The sequence below is a fragment of the Physella acuta genome, unplaced genomic scaffold, assembly GCF_028476545.2.
Source record: "Physella acuta isolate Inbredline_101_S28 unplaced genomic scaffold, ASM2847654v3 ptg000103l, whole genome shotgun sequence".
NCBI lineage: Eukaryota > Metazoa > Mollusca > Gastropoda > Physidae > Physella > Physella acuta.
In genome coordinates this window covers 183469-206056 of record NW_026731623.1, presented here as the reverse complement: position 1 = coordinate 206056, position 22588 = coordinate 183469, and the positions used below count along the sequence as shown (strand labels likewise).

Here is a 22588-nt window from a genome sequence, read left to right as displayed (position 1 = left end):
GGACATTTAGACATCAGAAGTAAACTTAGAGGACATTTAGACACATCAGAAGTAAACATAGAGGACATTTAGACATCAAGAGCAGAGGACATTTAGACATCAGAAGTAAACATAGAGGACATTTAGACACATCAGAAGTAAACATAGAGGACATTTAGACATCAAGAGCAGAGGACATTTAGACATCAGAAGTAAACATAAAGGACATTTAGACATATCAGAAGTAAACATAGAGGACATTTAGACATATCAGAAGTAAACATAGGGGACATTTAGTAGGTATTCTAAATGAGCCGAAAAATTTAAGCCGGTTTTAAAAATTTTTGGTCGCGTTGCGGCATCGCGCGGCGGTCCGACCCCATAATACATACGCAATTAGAAACCACTGATTTAGAAAGAAGAATGGTAGCTCTGTAAGATGGTATAACTTTGCCAGCTGTATAATATAATTAAATGCTAAAAATGTTCAATTTAAAATTTTAAAATGATTTTTTTCCATGAAAAAATAATTTTACAGCCGCCAAAGTTGTATATTCCGAAAGGGCATCCAATTTGCCATAAAACTGTTACGATTTAATGAACACTCCATGTATGGGGTCGGACCGCAGTAAATGAAACCAATGTATACAAATCGCGACGACCCGCATCTAAATTTCGCCGGCTCGAGTCAAGATTGTGTTGAATTCCGGAACACCCGACCTCGGTTCAGAGCAAGATTTTGTGTTTATTCGTTGATTACAGTGGATTTAAAAACACGTGCAGGTAAGTTGAATGCATATTATATTACTAGCTATATTCTATTTATTTATGATTAACTGCTGCTTTAATACATTTGAATATTAGTGTCCGCTTATCGGTAATTGCTCCACGCTTAAAAATTTTTTTTCCAAAAAATTATCTAGCCTTTTTTAAAAGTCAGTTGTATTTAATTTATGGTCACTGAAATAAAAAAGGAATGCGCAATTAAATCAAAAAGATGTTTAAAAGGATGATAGAATTTAATTTGTTTTAGTAAATTATGTTAGTTAATAACATCGGCCGATTAAACTATCAATATTTTGTCGATATTTCAAGCCGATTGTCCGCCATGTTTTTTTTTTACTTTCTCGTAGTGTTGGGTTCAACTATTATATTACCGCAGCGGTTAACAGCATACTTTCAATTTATTGTAGCATTGTTTTCTTTTTGTCTTTCCTAGTTTCATAGTTAACTATTCTATATATGTGCAGTAGTTACATTAAATTTTAGAATATTACGATCTTTTACATTTTTTATCTCTAGATTTATTGTAAAGACGACTTAAAATAAAATGTAGCCCCCCTTCCATAATAGTTTAGTCCAAAGTTGTTTCTTGATTTAGTCTAGATCTACTTAGATTAGTTAGATTCACTATTGCTTTCATGTTAATATTTAGATCTAGTAGTATAACTATCTATAGTGCTTACATTTAATATCTAAAAAGCATTGAGCAGCCTTACTTTTAATATTATTATTATTATTCTATTTACAGAGTAAGATATTAGCATGAAAGAAAGGGGAAACTCATTGGCCTACCAAAAATTTTGTATTGTTGTGAAAGCAACAACAGGACTCCTGAATACTTTTGAAGGAAACCATATGTCAAATGTTAGTATTGTATGCACTTTGCTTATTATTTATAATGATGTAATGTTACATGATTGATATTTAAGTTGGTATAAAGATATACAGGCCTGTTATATAAGTCAGTATATTTGAAATGCTAATTAATTGTTTTTATTCACAGACATTTTCTATACTCTGGACCAATGGAAGGATCCCTTACTAGATTCCATAATTTGATCTGTAACCTTGAAGAGGACAAACTCAACCAGGATATTGACTATTAATTACAATGCTACCCAACCTCATAAAGAAATTTCCCAATCAGGATATTGACCTGTCTTTTTGAACCTGCTCTAAGATTTCTGATAATTGTATAAGTTAGGACCTAGACATTTCCAGAAGTTGACTTTGATCAATAACTAACTAGAAGAAATAAATATACTAGTAACAAGTAAATTTATGCTAAACAAGTCATGATTAGGAACCAGAGTAACAAAACTAGATAAACATCACAACTCTATTAGGGTAATTTAAAAAGAATTTCAGTTTAATTAGTTATCTTACTTCGTCAGTTTTTAAAATGCATGGAATTTCTTCTTATTATAGTATATAAGTAAAGAAGTAGTACAGTTATTTAGTTTTTTATAACAAAGTAATGCTAACATGTTTCCTACACAATTTATATTACTTTCTTAAAAGTAAGAACACTTTTTGCAAGATGTTAGGTAATGAAAATTCTTGATTTTGGGCGTTAAGGAAGGATGCCTTGTATTGCTTTGCAGAATGATTATTTTATGTCTCTGTGTTTATTATATATTAAGAACATCATGTGCTTTAAGTTGGTGTAAAATTTATTAAGATACCTTACTTAAATATTTTTAAATAATTTTTTGAAAAAGGATGAAATTTCTAATTTTTATAAACTGACCTTGCTGAATCTGGTCTCGCTAATTACTTTCTTTATTAATTCTTTACCTGCTTATTTTATATTAACATGGTTTGAATTTCCTTTCTTAGAACATTTATATTATTAATGTGGCTTAATTAGTTGATTTTCTATGATTTTTTAAAAATGACTGTAAATTGACTTTTTGTCTCCCTTTTCGTACTTTAGTAAAATTGTGCTTTGGCTCATTTTTATGTGAATAAATTTTCCATTTATATCTGTCTGACTACCTTGAAAAATATTGGGTCTGCTATTTGTATTACTGGCTGTGTGTGCAAGAAATTTGAGAGTTCTAACTTAGTTATTTTAGAAGTTAGTAGGGGTCTCAAATAGACCCTTTACTGTTCAAAAAGCGAACGCATTTTTTAAGTTTTAAAAAATTCATAACTTTTTTAAAAATGGACATACATCAATAAATTTGGTGTTTCTGTTCTGATGAAAACAGTCTCTATCAGGTGGAAGTGTTAAATTTTATTTAATTTCATTATAAAAATTTCATTTTGAATACCTACATTTAGACATATCAGAAGTAAACATAGAGGACATTTAGACATCAAGAACAGAGGACATTTAGACATCAGAAGTAAACATAGGACATTTAGACATATCAGAAGTAAACATAGGACATTTAGACATATCAGAAGTAAACATAGAGGACATTTAGACACATCAGAAGTAAACATAGGACATTTAGACATATCAGAAGTAAACATAGAGGACATTTAGACACATCAGAAGTAAACATAGGACATTTAGACATATCAGAAGTAAACATAGAGGACATTTAGACACATCAGAAGTAAACATAGAGGACATTTAGACACATCAGAAGTAAACATAGGACATTTAGACATATCAGAAGTAAACATAGAGGACATTTAGACACATCAGAAGTAAACATAGAGGACATTTAGACATATCAGAAGTAAACATAGGACATTTAGACATATCAGAAGTAAACAGAGGACATTTAGACATATCAGAAGTAAACATAGAGGACATTTAGACACATCAGAAGTAAACATAGAGGACATTTAGACATCAAGAACAGAGGACATTTAGACATCAGAAGTAAACATAGAGGACATTTAGACATCCGAAGTAAACAGAGGACATTTAGACATATCAGAAGTAAACATAGGACATTTAGACATCAGAAGTAAACATAGGACATTTAGACATCAGAAGTAAACATAGAGGACATTTAGACATATCAGAAGTAAACAGAGGACATTTAGACATATCAGAAGTAAACAGAGGACATTTAGACATCAGAAGTAAACATAGGGGACATTTAGACATAAGAAGTAAACATAGGACATTTAGACATATCAGAAGTAAACATAGAGGACATTTAGACATTGGTCGGCACAAAAAAAAAATCTAATTTTTTTTTTGCGGAAATTTTTTTTCTTAAACGGAAAAAGCACAAATCCAGAAAAAGCGCAAATCCAGAAAAAGCGGAAAGTTACATCTCAGTATGTAACTCTCACATAGACTTTGTCACAAGTCAAACAAAAACCAACGGTTTAACAACTTTTATTGACATTAAAAGCCAAAAAATATTTGAATCAAGTCTGATTAATGATGAGAATGATGGGTAGCTTCAGTTCTTACATGTAGCCAAAGCTCACATAAGGTACATAGAATTGGTGCAGGATAGTTTGGCCAACATACGCCTACAACAGATTGGCCAACATTCACCTACAACAGTTTGGCCAACATAGGCCTACAACAGTTTGGCCAACATTCACCTACAACAGTTTGGCCAACATACGCCTACAACAGTTTGGCCAACATACGCCTACAAAAGATTTGCCAATGTCTAGCCATCAGGAAACTTCCCTCTTGTTTTGTTCAAGATAAAAGATAAAGGTTAACACACATACGTGGGGTGATGGAGACAACAGCTTGTTTAACTTAATAGTTTTAGTTCATTCAATTAAAAAACAAATGTTTCATCAAAGTGAAAATGATTAAAAAAACAAAATAACTACTAAAAATAGATTTGCTTGGCCAATTAACAACCATTGAAAAAAATCTGTTTAACATTTGACTGGTGCAAGTCTTCTCAGGGGCAGAGAATTCCACAGGTGACCTTTGACAGGTGACCTTTCACAGATTGGCAGGTTTACCCTGAACAAAACAAAAAATGACTTGTTGGACATGACAAGTATGTTGGACATGACATGTGTGTTGGGTGTATGTTAGAGATAACTTGTATGTTGGACATGACATGTATGTTGGATGTATGTTAGACATGACATGTATGTTGGACATGACTTGTATGTTGGATGTATGTTGGACATGACTTGTATGTTGGACATGACATGTATGTTGGATGTATGTTAGACATGACATGTATGTTGGACATGACTTGTATGTTGGATGTATGTTGGACATGACTTGTATGTTGGACATGACATGTATGTTGGACGAATGTTAGACATGACATGTATGTTGGACATGACAAGTATGTTGGGTGTATGTTAGAGATAACTTGTATGTTGGACATGACTTGTATGTTGGACGAATGTTAGACATGACTCGTATGTTGGACATGACTTGTATGTTGGACATGACATGTATGTTGGACGTATGTTAGACATGACATGTATGTTAGACATGACAAGTATGTTGGGTGTATGTTAGAGATAACTTGTATGTTGGACATGACTTGTATGTTGGACGAATGTTAGACATGACTTGTATGTTGGACATGACATGAATGTTGGATGTGACATGTATGTTGTACATGTATGTTGTACACGTATGTTGGACGTGACATGTGTGTTGGACATGTATGTTGGACGTGACATGTGTGTTGGACATGTATGTTGTACATGTATGTTGGACATGACATGTATGTTGGACATGTATGTTGTACATGTATGTTGGACATGACATGTATGTTGGATGTGACATGTTTGTTGTACATGTATGTTGTACACGTATGTTGGACGTGACATGTATGTTGTACATGTATGTTGGACGTGACATGTATGTTGTACATGTATGTTGTACACGTATGTTGGACGTGACATGTATGTTGTACATGTATGTTGGACGTGACATGTATGTCGTACATGTATGTTGTACACGTATGTTGGACGTGACGTGTGTTGTACATGTATGTTGGACGTGACATGCATGTCGTACATGTATGTTGGACGTGACATGTATGTTGTACATGACATGTATGTTGGACGTGACATGTATAATGTACATGTATGTTGGACATGTATGTTGTACATGTATGTTGTACATGTATGTTGTACATGTATGTTGGACGTGACATGTATGTCGTACATGTATGTTGTACACGTATGTTGGACATGACATGTGTGTTGTACATGTATGTTGGACGTGACATGTATGTTGTACATGTATGTTGGACGTGACATGTATGTTGTACATGTATGTTGGACGTGACATGTATGTTATACATGTATGTTGTACATGTATGTTGTACATGTATGTTGGACATGTATGTTGGACATGTATGTTGTACATGTATGTTGGACATGTATGTTGTACATGTATGTTGGACGTGACATGTGTGTTGGACATGTATTTGGACGTGACATGTATGTTGTACACGTATGTTGGACGTGTCATGTGTGTTGGACATGTATGTTGGACGTGACATGTGTGTTGGACATGTATGTTGTACATGTATGTTGTACATGTATGTTGGACATGTATGTTGGACATGTATGTTGTACATGTATGTTGGACATGTATGTTGGACATGTATGTTGGACATGTATGTTGGACGTGACATGTATGTTGGACGTGACATGTATGTTGTACATGTATGTTGGACGTGACATGTATGTTGGACGTGACATGTGTGTTGGACATGTATGTTGGACGTGACATGTATGTTGTACATGTATGTTGGACATGTATGTTGTACATGTATGTTGTACATGTATGTTGGACATGTATGTTGGACATGTATGTTGGGCGTGACATGTATGTTGGACGTGACATGTATGTTGTACATGTATGTTGGACGTGACATGTATGTTGTACATGTATGTTGTACACGTATGTTGGACGTGACGTGTGTTGTACATGTATGTTGGACGTGACATGCATGTTGTACATGTATGTTGGACGTGACATGTAAGTTGTACATGTATGTTGGACGTGACATGTATGTTGGACGTGACATGTATAATGTACATGTATGTTGTACATGTATGTTGGACATGTATGTCGTACATGTATGTTGGACGTGACATGTATGTCGTACATGTATGTTGTACACGTATGTTGGACATGACATGTGTGTTGTACATGTATGTTGGACGTGACATGTATGTTGTACATGTATGTTGGACGTGACATGTATGTTGTACATGTATGTTGGACGTGACATGTATGTTGGACGTGACATGTATGTTATACATGTATGTTGTACACGTATGTTGGACGTGACATGTGTGTTGGACATGTATGTTGGACATGTATGTTGGACATGTATGTTGGACGTGACATGTATGTTGTACATGTATGTTGGACATGTATGTTGTACATGTATGTTGGACGAGACTTGTTTTGAAACTCACAGCTCCAGCTTGCCCTAAACCCTGACTTATCCTCCGCCCAAACTCTGGGTCCACCTGTGTAAAGTTGCTGACTGCACGTTTCTGGATGAAGTCTTGAGCTTCCTTCAGGTGCCCGACAATGTTCTCTACTAGACGTGTGCGTTCTGCTGCTGTTAACACCTGCAAGTATCACCAACTGTCACTACTGACATTCTGTACCCCTCTCCCTCACTCCCTACACCCTGTGACATTCTGTACCCCCCCCTCCCTACACCCACTGACATTCTGTACCCCCTCCCTCCCTCCACTGACATTCTGTACCCCTCTCCCTCACTCCACTGACATTCTGTACCCCTCTCCCTCCCTCCACTGACATTCTGTACCCCTCTCCCTCACTCCACTGACATTCTGTACCCCTCTCCCCCCCTCCACTGACATTCTGTACCCCTCTCCCTCACTCCACTGACATTCTGTACCCCTCTCCCTCACTCCCTACACCCTGTGACATTCTGTACCCCACTCCCTACAGCCACTGACATTCTGTAACCCCCCCTCCCCCCACTGACATTCTGTAACCCCCCCTCCACCCACTGACATTCTGTACCCCCCTCCCTCACTCCCTCCCCCCACTGACATTCTGTACCCCTCTCCCTCACTCCCTACACCCTGTGACATTCTGTACCCCACTCCCTACACCCACTGACATTCTGTAACCCCCCCTCCCCCCACTGACATTCTGTAACCCCCCCTCCACCCACTGACATTCTGTACCCCCCTCCCTCACTCCCTCCCCCCACTGACATTCTGTAACCCCCCCCTTCCTACACCCACTGACATTCTGTCCCCCCTCCCTCCCTCCCCCCACTGACATTCTATAACCCCCCCCCCCCCCCCCCCTTCCTACACCCACTGACCCTCAGAAGACAAAAACCAATTACATTGTTCCAGAAGGAAGCTGCCTGTGTAAAGTTGTCCTCATCAGCTGTGTTGTACCTCTGGACATCACCACTGACTGGGAAGGTGCACTCCACACATGAGCTCAGGTCCTGGGGCCCCCCAAAACTGTTGGGGAAATAGTTGGGGGCTCCCTCTTGAAGAAATCAACAAATAAATGAAGAAACAAAGAAACAAATAAATGAAGAAACAAAGAAACAAATGAAGAAAAAAATGAAAAACAAATGAACAAAAAACAAACAAATTAATAAACAAACAAATAAACAAACAAATGTGTAAGAGCAGATGTGGCTAAAGTACCTAATAATTTATAACTTTGATTAGATTACATTAACTATATACAAAGGTGTAGCAATCTATTTAGGTGCCCAGGACAAACTATCAATTTTGCGGCCTATCTTCAAATTAAACCTATATATTAGTATTTGCATTAGTGAAAATGGCCCCCACCACCCTTATTTGAAAAGGTCGGAGCACTTTTTAACCGTCTTTTTCTTCCAGACTTTTTTCTCCAGGAGGGGATGGGGGGGAATTGAAATTTTGGGAAGGGGGAAGGACGACTATAATTTCAGGAGGGGGGGGGGGGGGGGGGGACGACCACACACCACTGTATAAATTCCATTTCGTTTGGGGAGCAGTAGACTCTGCCTTTTTACTTTATCATATACAGAGTATAGAGGAAATATTGTAACGTGCATTTTACTGGGTTGTCATGCTTTACCTTGGTTGTCATGCTTTACCTGGGTTGTCATGCTTTACCTGGGTTGTCATGCTTTACCTGGGTTGTCATGCTTTACCTGGGTTGTCATGCTTTACCTGGGTTGTCATGCTTTACCTGGGTTGTCATGCTTTACCTTGGTTGTCATGCTTTACCTGGGGTTGTCATGCTTTACCTGGGTTGTCATGCTTTACCTTGGTTGTCATGCTCTACCTGGGTTGTCATGCTTTACCTTGGTTGTCATGCTTTACCTTGGTTGTCATGCTTTACCTGGGGTTGTCATGCTTTACCTGGGTTGTCATGCTTTACCTTGGTTGTCATGCTTTACCTGGGTTGTCATGCTTTACCTGGGTTGTCATGCTTTACCTGGGTTGTCATGCTTTACCTGGGTTGTCATGCTTTACCTGGGTTGTCATGCTTTACCTGGGTTGTCATGCTTTACCTGGGTTGTCATGCTTTACCTGGGTTGTCATGCTTTACCTGGGGTGTCATGCTTTACCTTGGTTGTCTGTGACACACTGTGGACCATCACGCTGGTAGTTTTTGACCTTTGAACTGTAAGGACAGTTGACTGGTATCTGAAGGTAGTTGGATCCCAGGCGATGGCGGTGGGTGTCAGTGTATGAGTACAGACGGCCCTAGAGGAGGACATGAAATTATGGGGACATTGGATGGTTTTCTTGTGCAACTGGGGACATTGGATGGTTTTCTTGTGCAACTGGGGACATTGGATGGTTTTCTTGTGCAGCTGGGGACATTGGATGGTTTTCTTGTGCAACTGGGGACATTGGATGGTTTTCTTGTGCAACTGGGGACATTGGATGGTTTTCTTGTGCAACTGGGGACATTGGATGGTTTTCTTGTGCAACTGGGGACATTGGATGGTTTTCTTGTGCAGCTGGGGACATTGGATGGTTTTCTTGTGCAACTGGGGACATTGGATGGTTTTCTTGTGCAGCTGGGGACATTGGATGGTTTTCTTGTGCAACTGGGGACATTGGATGGTTTTCTTGTGCAACTGGGGACATTGGATGGTTTTCTTGTGCAACTGGGGACATTGGATGGTTTTCTTGTGCAACTGGGGACATTGGATGGTTTTCTTGTGCAGCTGGGGACATTGGATGGTTTTCTTGTGCAACTGGGGACATTGGATGGTTTTCTTGTGCAACTGGGGACATTGGATGGTTTTCTTGTGCAGCTGGGGACATTGGATGGTTTTCTTGTGCAACTGGGGACATTGGATGGTTTTCTTGTGCAACTGGGGACATTGGATGGTTTTCTTGTGCAGCTGGGGACATTGGATGGTTTTCTTGTGCAACTGGGGACATTGGATGGTTTTCTTGTGCAACTGGGGACATTGGATGGTTTTCTTGTGCAACTGGGGACATTGGATGGTTTTCTTGTGCAACTGGGGACATTGGATGGTTTTCTTGTGCAACTGGGGACATTGGATGGTTTTCTTGTGCAGCTGGGGACATTGGATGGTTTTCTTGTGCAACTGGGGACATTGGATGGTTTTCTTGTGCAACTGGGGACATTGGATGGTTTTCTTGTGCAGCTGGGGACATTGGATGGTTTTCTTGTGCAACTGGGGACATTGGATGGTTTTCTTGTGCAACTGGGGACATTGGATGGTTTTCTTGTGCAGCTGGGGACATTGGATGGTTTTCTTGTGCAACTGGGGACATTGGATGGTTTTCTTGTGCAACTGGGGACATTGGATGGTTTTCTTGTGCAGCTGGGGACATTGGATGGTTTTCTTGTGCAACTGGGGACATTGGATGGTTTTCTTGTGCAACTGGGGACATTGGATGGTTTTCTTGTGCAACTGGGGACATTGGATGGTTTTCTTGTGCAGCTGGGGACATTGGATGGTTTTCTTGTGCAACTGGGGACATTGGATGGTTTTCTTGTGCAACTGGGGACATTGGATGGTTTTCTTGTGCAACTGGGGACATTGGATGGTTTTCTTGTGCAACTGGGGACATTGGATGGTTTTCTTGTGCAGCTGGGGACATTGGATGGTTTTCTTGTGCAACTGGGGACATTGGATGGTTTTCTTGTGCAGCTAGCTAGGACAAATCTCACCTGTAACATTTTGTCTGGGCTAGGCTCAATGCCTGGCACCATGTGGGCAGGTGAGAAAGCAATTTGTTCCACCTGAGCATGGTAGTTCTTGGGGTTACGGTTCAAGACCATCTTCCCAACTGGTATTAGCGGGAACTCCTTGTGAGGCCATACCTGCAGGAAGAAAATCTTTGGTCAGTCACAGGTGACAAACTGTAACAATCATAGCACCAACATACTGCACTTAATCAATTGAATTATCCCCTGTGTCTGACACCACTGGGCAGGTTAATTTCCTTCAGTGAAACCAACAAGAATGACAAAACACCTTCTATTATTTATATGTGTTTTCTTCAATTTTGTGTTCAGTGGCCGACTGATCTTACCTTGGTGAGGTCAAATGGATTCCACCTGAACTTTTCAGCCTGGTCAAAGGTCATGACCTGGATGTACAAGGTCCATGAAGGAAAGTCCCCATCAGCGATGGCGTTGTAGAGATCTCTGGTGGAGTAGTCTGGGTCAGTGCCTTGAAGGTCTGCTGCTCTGTCTGCCATCAGGTTCTTGATGCCTTGGTCAGTCTGTCAAACACAACAATGGCTGGCTGTCATACACTGTAATGCTATAAGAGACAGGTAGGGCGTGGTCTAGTGCTAAAGTGCTAGACTCCCAAAAGTCTCAAGTTCGAATATGGGTTGAAGTCAGTAAAACGTCCCTGAGTCCACCCAGCTCTGATGGGTCAATAACTATTGTTAGGGAAGTAAAGGTGGCTGGGCTAAGTGCTGACCGCATTATCCCTACATATGCTCCAAAGAACATAGGTTAAAAAATGGAACTTGAATAAATTAGACAGAGCTTAATGTTATAATAAATTAGACAGAGCTTAATATTATAAAAAAATTAGACAGCTTAATGTTACAATAAATTAGGCAGAGCTTCTATATAATTAATTCTCTTCATGGGGACCATACAAAACACCACTCAGCTTAGCCACCACTCTCATCCCCACCTGTCAGGTGAGCTGTGGTTCACCCGAATGTTTACAACAGTAGAGCCGGTTTGAATAAGTGACGGCTATTAGGGGCAGATAATTTAGTTTTTAAACGATTTGAAACTAAGGGGAGATAAAAATAAGTTCTGCTTGATATTTTCATTGTCGTCTGTAAACGGCTGCTTTCACTGGGCGGGGTGGGGTGGAAGGCAGGGGGTGGGGTAGTGTCGAATTCACAAATTATGAATTGTTGATAAGTAGAAAATAAAACAACTAGATAGTGGCGTATGCTAAGTCGCGGGTCAGCTCGTAATGTTATAATAAATTAAACAGAGCTTAATGTTAAAATAAATTAGACAGAGCTTAGTGCTATATTAAACTAGAGTTAAATACTGTAACTAAAAGGTCAAGATAACATATTAAATTAGAGTTTAATGCTTTAATTAATAGGCCGAGATACCATCAAAAGAGCTAGTTTTATCTGGATTACATGACAATAATTTTGACCTTGAAATGAAACTTGCAGTAATGCGCTTGACCACTCTTGTTGACCAGCTTAAAAGTGTGGCTGCCATAGCCGTTCATGTGTCTGTATCCATCAGGTGTCCCACGGTCAGAGAACAAGAAGCACACCTGGTGTGTCGTTTCAGGTCTCAGGGTGAAGAAGTCCCAGACCATATCTGCATCCTGGTGGTGGTGGGCAGACAGTGGTGACAAGGGCAGACAGTGGTGACAAGGGCAGACAGTGGTGACAAGGGCAGACAATGGTGACAAGGGCAGACAGTGGTGACAAGGGCAGACAGTGGTGACAAGGGCAGACAGTGGTGACAAGGGCAGACAGTGGTGACAAGGGCAGACAGTGGTGACAAGGGCAGACAATGGTGACAAGGGCAGACAGTGGTGACAAGGGCAGACAGTGGTGACAAGGGCAGACAGTGGTAACAATGGTGACAAGGGCAGACAATGGTGGCAAGGGCAGACAGTGGTGACAAGGGAAGTCAATGGTGACAAGGGCAGACAGTGGTGACAAGGGAAGTCAATGGTGGCATGGGCAGACAGTGGTAACAAGGGCAGACAGTGGTAACAAGGGCAGACAGTGGTGACAAGGGCATACAATGGTAACAATGGTGACAACGGCAAACAATGGTGACAACGGTGGCAAGGGCAGACAATGGTGGCAAGGGCAGACAGTGGTGACAAGGGCAGACAATGGTAACAATGGTGACAAGGGCAGACAGTGGTGACAAGGGCAGACCGTGGTCACAATGGTGACAAGGGCAGACAATGGTGACAACGGTGGCAAGGGCAGACAATGGTGACAAGGGCAGACAGTGGTGACAAGGGCAAACAGTGGTAACAATGGTGACAAGGGCAGACAATGGTAACAATGGTGACAAGGGCGGACAATGGTGACAATGGTGACATGGGCAGGCAATGGTGACAAAGGTAGACAGTGGTGACAAGGGCAGACAATGGTGACAAGGGCAGACAATGGTGACAATGGTGACATGGGCAGACAATGGTGACAAAGGTAGACAGTGTTGACAAGGGCAGACAATGGTGACAATGGTGACAAGGGCAGACAATGGTGACAATGGTGACAAGGGCAGACAATGGTGACAAAGGTAGACAGTGGTGACAAGGGCAGACAATGGTGACAATGGTGACATGGGAAGTCAATGGTGACAAGGGCAGACAGTGGTGACAAGGGCAGACAGTGGTGACAATGGTGACAAGGGCAAACAATGGTGACAAAGGTAGATAGTGGTAACAAGGGCAGACAATGGTAACAATGGTGACAAGGGCAGACAATGGTGACAATGGTGGCATGGGCAGACAGTGGTGACAAGGGCAGACAATGGTGGCATGGGCAGACAGTGGTAACAAGGGCAGACAGTGGTAACGGTGGTGACAAGGGCAGACAATGGTGACAAGGGCAGACAGTGGTAACAGTGGTGACAAGAGCAGACAGTGGTGACAATGGTGACATGGGCAGACAATGGTGACAAAGGTAGATAGTGGTAACAAGGGCAGACAATGGTAACAATGGTGACAAGGGCAGACAATGGTGACAATGGTGGCATGGGCAGACAGTGGTGACAAGGGCAGACAATGGTGGCATGGGCAGACAGTGGTAACAAGGGCAGACAGTGGTGACAAGGGCAGACAATGGTGACAAGGGCAGACAATGGTGACAAGGGCAGACAGTGGTAACAGTGGTGACAAGAGCAGACAGTGGTGACAAGGGCAGACAGTGGTGACAAGGACAGACAGTGGTGACAAGGGCAGACAATGGTGACAAAACCTAAAACAGTGGGCCATCAAAGTGGAACATGTATCACTTGTCAACAATCAATCTCTGGGACACATGAGCCACTGACCTTGAGGTTGGTCACTGGATTCCTTTTCTGTGTATGAATAAAACTTGGGAACTGTTGACAAAATGGCAATAGGTCAGAATTTGTATCACAAATAAAGCATTAGGTACATGGTTAAATATTATAAGACAAGAGCAAGTGTAGTGTGTAAAGACAAGAGCAAGTGTAGTGTGTAAAGACAAGAGCCAGACAGTGTAGTGTGTAAAGACAAGAGCCAGACAGTGTAGTGTGTAAAGACAAGAGCCAGACAGTGTAGTGTGTAAAGACAAGAGCCAGACAGTGCAGTGTGTAAAGACAAGAGCCAGACAGTGTAGTGTGTAAAGACAAGAGCCAGACAGTGTAGTGTGTAAAGACAAGAGCCAGACAGTGTAGTGTGTAAAGACAAGAGCCAGACAGTGTAGTGTGTAAAGTCAAGAGCCAGACAGTGTAGTGTGTAAAGACAAGAGCAAGTATAGTGTGTAAAGACAAGAGCCAGACAGTGTAGTGTGTAAAGACAAGAGCCAGACAGTGTGTAAAGACAAGAGCAAGTGTAGTGTGTAAAGACAAGAGCCAGACAGTGTAGTGTGTAAAGACAAGAGCCAGACAGTGTAGTGTGTAAAGACAAGAGCAAGACAGTGTAGTGTGTAAAGACAAGAGCCAGACAGTGTAGTGTGTAAAGACAAGAGCCAGACAGTGTAGTGTGTAAAGACAAGAGCCAGACAGTGTAGTGTGTAAAGACAAGAGCCAGACAGTGTAGTGTGTAAAGACAAGAGCAAGACAGTGTAGTGTGTAAAGACAAGAGCCAGACAGTGTAGTGTGTAAAGACAAGAGCCAGACAGTGTAGTGTGTAAAGACAAGAGCCAGACAGTGTAGTGTGTAAAGACAAGAGCAAGACAGTGTATTGTGTAAAGACAAGAGCCAGACAGTGTAGTGTGTAAAGACAAGAGACAGACAGTGTAGTGTGTAAAGACAAGAGCAAGACAGTGTAGTGTGTAAAGACAAGAGCAAGTGTAGTGTGTAAAGACAAGAGCAAGACAGTGTAGTGTGTAAAGACAAGAGACAGTGTAGTGTGTAAAGACAAGAGCAAGACAGTGTAGTGTGTAAAGACAAGAGCAAGACAGTGTAGTGTGTAAAGACAAGAGCAAGTGTAGTGTGTAAAGACAAGAGCCAGACAGTGTAGTGTGTAAAGACAAGAGCCAGACAATGTAGTGTGTAAAGACAAGAGCCAGACAGTGTAGTGTGTAAAGACAAGAGCAAGTGTAGTGTGTAAAGACAAGAGACAGTGTAGTGTGTAAAGACAAGAGACAGACAGTGTAGTGTGTAAAGACAAGAGCAAGACAGTGTAGTGTGTAAAGACAAGAGCCAGACAGTGTAGTGTGTAAAGACAAGAGACAGACAGTGTAGTGTGTAAAGACAAGAGCAAGACAGTGTAGTGTGTAAAGACAAGAGCCAGACAGTGTAGTGTGTAAAGACAAGAGCCAGACAGTGTAGTGTGTAAAGACAAGAGCCAGACAGTGTAGTGTGTAAAGACAAGAGACAGTGTAGTGTGTAAAGACAAGAGCCAGACAGTGTAGTGTGTAAAGACAAGAGCCAGTGTTATGTCACTGTGGTTTAAATTTACCAGGATTGGGTCTCTGATAAAGAAAATGGGTGTGTTGTTGCCTACAAGGTCCCAGTTCCCATCCTCTGTGTAGAACTTGATGGCAAAACCCCTGGGGTCCCTGGCTGTGTCAGCAGACCCCTTTTCTCCACCTGGAAAAGTAAAAAGACCTTTTATGTTTTACTTTCATTCAGTTCAAGACCTTTTATGTTTTACTTTCATTCAGTTCAAGACCTTTTATGTTTTACTTTCATTCAGTTCAAGACCTTTTATGTTTTACTTTCATTCAGTTCAAGACCTTTTATGTTTTACTTTCATTCAGGTAAAGACCTTGCATGCATGTGAGGAATTTTCGTTTACCTCTTGATATCTGTGAAATCCATAACCTTACCAACTGTTGAAAATCTGACGGCCAGTTCTGTCTTTTTGCCAACATGCTCAAAGATTTTGGCCTTGCTGTATCTGCTGATGTCATGGGTCACTTCCAGATAGCCAAAAGCACCTGTCAAAAGTTGCCTTGATTTTTAACAGTTAACATAGGCCTTAAAACAAAGCTTATAGATTTGCCCAACACTAAAACAAAGCAAATAGATTTGCCCAACCCTAACCTAAAACAAAGCTAATAGTTTAGTCCAACCCTAAAACAAAGCAAATAGATTTGCCCAACCCTAAAACAAAGCAAATAGATATGCCCAACACTAACCTAAAACAAAGCTAATAGATTTGCCCAACCCTAACCTAAAACAAAGCTTATAGATTTGCCCAACCCTAAAACAAAGCAAATAGATATGCCCAACACTAACCTAAAACAAAGCTAATAGTTTAGTCCAACCCTAAAACAAGGCTTATAGATTTGCCCAACCCTAAAACAAAGCAAATAGATATGCCCAACACTAACCTAAAACAAAGCTAATAGTTTAGTCCAACCCTAAAACAAAGCAAATAGATTTGCCCAACACTAACCTAAAACAAAGCAAATAGTTTAGTCCAACACTAACCTAAAACAAAGCGAATAGATTTGCCCAACACTAACCCTAAAACAAAACAAATAGATTTGCCCAACTCAAAAACAAAGCGAATAGATTTGCCCATCCCTAAAACAAAGTGAATAGATTTGCCCAACACTAACCTAAAATAGATTTGCCCAACACTAACCTAAAATAGATTAGCCCAACACTAACCTACAATAGATTTGCCCAACACTAACCTACAATAGATTAGCCCAACACTAACCTAAAATAGATTTGCCCAACACTAACCTAAAATAGATTTGCCCAACACTAACCTAAAATAGATTTGCCCAACACTAACCTAAAATAGATTTGCCCAACACTAACCTAAAATAGATTAGCCCAACACTAACCTACAATAGATTTGCCCAACACTAACCTAAAATAGATTTGCCCAACACTAACCTAAAATAGATTAGCCCAACACTAACCTACAATAGATTTGCCCAACACTAACCTACAATAGATAAGCCCAACACTAACCTAAAATAGATTAGCCCAACACTAACCTAAAATAGATTTGCCCAACACTAACCTAAAATAGATTAGCCCAACACTAACCTACAATAGATTTGCCCAACACTAACCTACAATAGATAAGCCCAACTCTATCCCACAATAGATTAGCCCAACACTAACCTAAAATAGATTAGCCCAACACTAACCTACAATAGATTTGCCCAACACTAACCTAAAATAGATTAGCCCAACACTAACCTAAAATAGATTAGCCCAAGACTAACCTACAATAGATTAGACCAACACTAACCTAAAATAGATTAGCCCAACACTAACCTACAATAGATAAGCCCAACTTTATCCCACAATAGATTAGCCCAACACTAACCTAAAATAGATTAGCCCAAGACTAACCTACAATAGATTTGCCCAACACTAACCTACAATAGATTTGCCCAACACTAACCTGCCCCTTTAGCATGTACAACCCTCTCAGGAATCCCAACACTAACCTGCCCCTTTAGCATGTACAACCCTCTCAGGAATCCCAAGACTAACCTGCCCCTTTAGCATGTACAACCCTCTCAGGAATCCCATCACTAACCTGCCCCTTTAGCATGTACAACCCTCTCAGGAATCCTCTCCCGGTTGAAGTGAGCCATCTCATCTAAGAAAACATGGTCCTGTAGGAGGACGGGTCCTCTAGGACCAACAGTCAGAGTGGCATTCTTGTTGCCCACAGGAGCACCAGCGCCTGTTCTTATTGTTTCAGATTTCTAGAAAATTGGATCAATGAAAATAATAAACATTTGCCTGTTCTTATTGTTTCAGATTTCTAGAAAATTGGATCAAAGAAAATAATAAACATTTGCCTGTTCTTATTGTTTCAGATTTCTAGAAAATTGGATCAATGAAAATAATAAACATTTGCCTGTTCTTATTGTTTCAGATTTCTAGAAAATTGGATCAATGAAAATAATAAACATTTGCCTGTTCTTATTGTTTCAGATTTCTAGAAAATTGGATCAATGAAAATAATAAACATTTGCCTGTTCTTATTGTTTCAGATTTCTAGAAAATTGGATCAAAGAAAATAATAAACATTTGCCTGTTCTTATTGTTTCAGATTTCTAGAAAATTGGATCAATGAAAATAATAAACATTTGCCTGTTCTTATTGTTTCAGATTTCTAGAAAATTGGATCAATGAAAATAATAAACATTTGCCTGTTCTTATTGTTTCAGATTTCTAGAAAATTGGATCAATGAAAATAATAAACATTTGCCTGTTCTTATTGTTTCAGATTTCTAGAAAATTGGATCAATGAAAATAATAAACATTTGCCTGTTCTTATTGTTTCAGATTTCTAGAAAATTGGATCAATGAAAATAATAAACATTAGCCTGTTCTTATTGTTTCAGATTTCTAGAAAATTGGATCAATGAAAATAATAAACATTTGCCTGTTCTTATTGTTTCAGATTTCTAGAAAATTGGATCAATGAAAATAATAAACATTTGCCTGTTCTTATTGTTTCAGATTTCTAGAAAATTGGATCAATGAAAATAATAAACATTTGCCTGTTCTTATTGTTTCAGATTTCTAGAAAATTGGATCAAAGAAAATAATAAACATTTGCCTGTTCTTATTGTTTCAGATTTCTAGAAAATTGGATCAATGAAAATAATAAACATTTGCCTGTTCTTATTGTTTCAGATTTCTAGAAAATTGGATCAATGAAAATAATAAACATTTGCCTGTTCTTATTGTTTCAGATTTCTAGAAAATTGGATCAATGAAAATAATAAACATTTGTCTTCTATAATACACATTTGTATGAGTAGTGTCTTCTATATACATTTGTATGAGTAGTTTCTTCTATATACATTTGTATGAGTAATGTCTTCTATATACATTTGTATGAGTAGTGTCTTCTATATACATTTGTATGAGTAATGTCTTCTATATACATTTGTATGAGTAGTGTCTTCTATACACATTTGTATGAGTAATGTCTTCAGTTATATAATTTGCATTTTTTTTTATACCAGTGTCTGATAATAGAAAGGGTATAGTGTTAGGTTACTGGTAGTGATTAAATAGGCCTATACATATGGCTTGGATGTTGGTAAATTGCGAGATACGAAATGGCGAGCCGGTAAATAGTAACAAGAAGATGCAAGACCTACCAGCAGAATCACAGTTAAATAGTAATAAAACAGATAGTGTTAGTTACCTGACAAGTTCAAGACAGTTACAAGTACTATGGACGTTTTGACCCAAGGTCAATAAAACAGATAGTGTTAGTTACCTGACAAGTTCAAGACAGTTACAAGTACTATGGACGTTTCGACTTAAGGTCAGCACACAACAGTGTGGTTACAGATTAGACAAATAAAGACAAACAGTGAAAAATGAAGTATGTATGTAAATACACAGATAAGACAAAGCAACACATAGTAGCAGCCAAATAACTGGTTAGCGAAAAGATAAAAACAAATGGTAGCTGCAGTGAGGTAAGTAAATAGCAACACATTTCGCAAGACTTTTTTTTGTTTCATCGGTTGGTGTTTTTTTTTGTCAACAGATGGGCGAAAAGAAAAAGTTATAACACTAAACAAGGGTTGGGGGTTGTAACACTAAACAAGGGTTGGGGGTTGTAACACTAAACAAGGGTTGGGGGTTGTAACACTAAACAAGGGTTGGGGGTTGTAACACTAAACAAGGGTTGGGGGTTGTAACACTAAACAAGGGTTGGGGGTTGTAACACTAAACAAGGGTTGGGGGTTGTACTTTTAAAAAAATTTTCTTGATCTAGTAAAAGAAAAAGTTATAACACTAAACAAGGGTTGGGGGGTGTACTTTTAAAAACAATTTCTTGATCTAGTAAAAGAAAAAGTTATAACACTAAACAAGGGTTGGGGGGTGTACTTTTAAAAACAATTTCTTGATCTAGTAAAAGAAAAAGTTATAACACTAAACAAGGGTTGGGGGTTGTACTTTTAAAAACAATTTCTTGATCTAGTTCAGATATTTTTAAATATTCAAAAGTAAAAGACTTAACATCAAAGCTACTATAATCGCTCCCACATTTTTTTTGTGAGTGGGATGAAAAATTCATTCTCTGTTGACGGGTAGCTGTGAGTTCATAAAGAGATGGATATTTTACACTGAAGTTTTTTAAATCTACATCTAGATAAAATTTATATTTTAAATTCTAAATGTCATCCCCAACACCCAAATAGCTTGCTAATCCAATGCTAACCCTATCCCTAGTCCTACCCTACACTGGCCTACACCTAACCTAAGATAGTTTGGTAATCTATCGTTTTAGATACGTAAAATCGCCCGCGACTAGTAATGTGAAAGACAGGTGACTCCTTAAATTTTAATAATTATTTCACATTTTGAGGAGGATTTATGTTTTGAAAAATAGAAAAATGATTCCTTGTTTCATTTATGTACCTGTTTTTAAACAACTGAATTAAAACTTTTCAGTAATAAATGAAGACTATCGATGTTTCCAACAGATGCAACCATGCTCATTTACTATTCTATAGCAGCCATCTTGTTTAAGTTATTCTTTTTCAAACTTAAAGCGCGAGATTCAGGGGAAGGCAACTCTATTTTACAAATCGCTGCTGTTTATATAATTATATAGGAAATCTTGCTCGCAAACAGTGCTGTTTAAAGTTGATTTCTGGCCTATGTTGATATATTTATTTAGTAATTTAGCCATTGATTTCATTTAGTAGTATTTCTCTCTAACTTGGATGCGTGGTCGGTTGCTAACAACAATATGGCGCCCGGACCGGACGTCTGATTTCCGGTGATTTTTCGGCCAAATTCCAGAGACCTTCAACTAATTACATTTAAAAATGTTTACCACGCGCAAAATGGCGGGATTTCCGTGTCATAACAACAAACCATAAGTGGCAGGGTTAGATATGCCAGAAAAGCATTTTAAAATTTGGTTTGGAGAACGGAGGCTAAATTCAAAAGTTGGTTTCATTAAAATTAATAGAATTTTTAAAATATCAACAGTGTAGGTACAGAAATGAGCGAGAACGTAAAGCATTATTAGTTTTATCAGTCTATGAAAAAAGAAATCAAATATTGTGAGCTGTTTTTTTATAAGACCGGCGTCCGTATCACAACCAATTTATTTTTATTTTTTAAAAACCACGTGACCGCTATTTGGTGATCACTAGTGAGGAACTCTTGTGCATGGAGTCTAACCTGATTTGTGGTTTTCTTTAGCTTCAAGCTTAAGAAGAGTTGTCATGGAGAGATGTGTTGGACATGGTAGTGATTGACAATAAATATTAAATTAACTAATTTAGTTCAAAACGAACTAAAAACTCCAAAGTTAGTGCCTAATGGATTAAATATGGATGTCTATTATTCAGTGGTCATGTTTAAATTGATAATTGCGTAAATTCTAGATTTAGTGAGAAAAACTATCATTTAGGTTAATTATTCATTTATATATATTTGTCACAAACATATGTCAACATACTTCTATTAAAGCCTTGACAATGAGGTAACTTTTTCGTACATTTATAGATCTAGATTCTCTCTAGATTCTAGATCTAGATCTAGATGCGGGCGATTTTAGTAACGTACCCAAAACGATAGATTACCGATAGTTTACTTACTATTACCTAATTATTAGATATTAGGCCTATTAGTTAAGTTATCTGTTAAGTCTCTAGAATAGATCTAAATCTTAGTAAATCTAGATCTAGATTTCTAGATCTAGATCTAGATCTAGTCTAGATTAGATCTAAAAAAAATTCTTACCAGCTGAGGCTGAGATTTCTTAAACTCGCTTAGCTGATTTGCTGCTCTGTCTCTATTATTTGCCATGTTTGTTTTTATACAAAATTCTGCAATGATTTTTCTCCGTTAGAAATTCGATCTAGAATCTAGATCTTGATCTAGTCTACTACTAGATCTAGAGAATGTAGAACACTCTAAGTCTAAATCTATACTCCAGATTCCAGATCTAGATCTAGACTAGATTTAGATCTACGTTTTATTATTGAATTTTTACACCGCCAAAGATCATAGTCCAAACAGAACGTTCAAGCGAGAGTTCGTAACCTCGAAAGGTTACGATGTGTCAAAGGTTATGTTTGAGGCGCAGATAGGGTAGGACTAACATCCCAATTTTTCTTTAACTCTTTATCTACGGAATTAGGTTCTGAATGAAATTTTTTCTTAAACAATGTGTTATTATATTGCTTTTGGCACACTTAGAGCATATGTCAAAGGAAATTTCGTTTCATCAATTTTTAATGGACCAACATATATTGGTACTTATAAGTACCGTCAGGAATGTAGGAC

The 22588-nt window shown here is 38.8% G+C and overlaps 1 protein-coding gene and 1 long non-coding RNA gene across 2 annotated transcripts; one reads left to right on the top strand and one right to left on the bottom strand.

The window, feature by feature from the left end:
* Positions 1 to 295: 295 nt before the first annotated feature.
* LOC131931291 (uncharacterized) lies at positions 296 to 2684 on the top strand. Its single transcript, XR_009384269.1, has 3 exons — positions 296 to 762; positions 1511 to 1626; positions 1766 to 2684. It is a non-coding gene; the product is annotated as an uncharacterized LOC131931291 (long non-coding RNA).
* A 1369-nt stretch (positions 2685 to 4053) lies between these two features.
* On the bottom strand, positions 4054 to 22349 carry LOC131931170 (catalase). The gene is made up of 12 exons (XM_059287877.1): positions 22043 to 22349; positions 17844 to 18015; positions 16162 to 16272; positions 15792 to 15922; positions 14195 to 14245; positions 12321 to 12500; positions 11212 to 11403; positions 10847 to 10999; positions 9258 to 9396; positions 8025 to 8176; positions 7108 to 7266; positions 4054 to 4666 (listed from the first exon to the last, which is right to left on the bottom strand). Exons 1-12 carry the CDS (start codon positions 22106 to 22108, stop codon positions 4646 to 4648), a joined length of 1527 nt encoding a protein of 508 aa, XP_059143860.1. The 5' UTR covers positions 22109 to 22349; the 3' UTR covers positions 4054 to 4645.
* Between the last annotated feature and the right edge of the window lie 239 nt (positions 22350 to 22588).

What these genes read in the sequence shown, in the direction of transcription:
- LOC131931170 (XM_059287877.1), bottom strand. Translation starts at nt 22,108, where the DNA reads ATGGCAAATAATAGAGACAGAGCAGCAAATCAGCTAAGCGAGTTTAAG. An exon ending in CGTCAGATTTTCAACAGTTG is followed by an intron (nt 15,923 to 16,161) that starts GTAAGGTTATGG and finishes TTACTTTTCCAG; the next exon opens with GTGGAGAAAAGGGGTCTGCT. An exon ending in GTTTAGGGCAAGCTGGAGCT is followed by an intron (nt 4,667 to 7,107) that starts GTGAGTTTCAAA and finishes TGTTTTGTTCAG; the next exon opens with GGTAAACCTGCCAATCTGTG.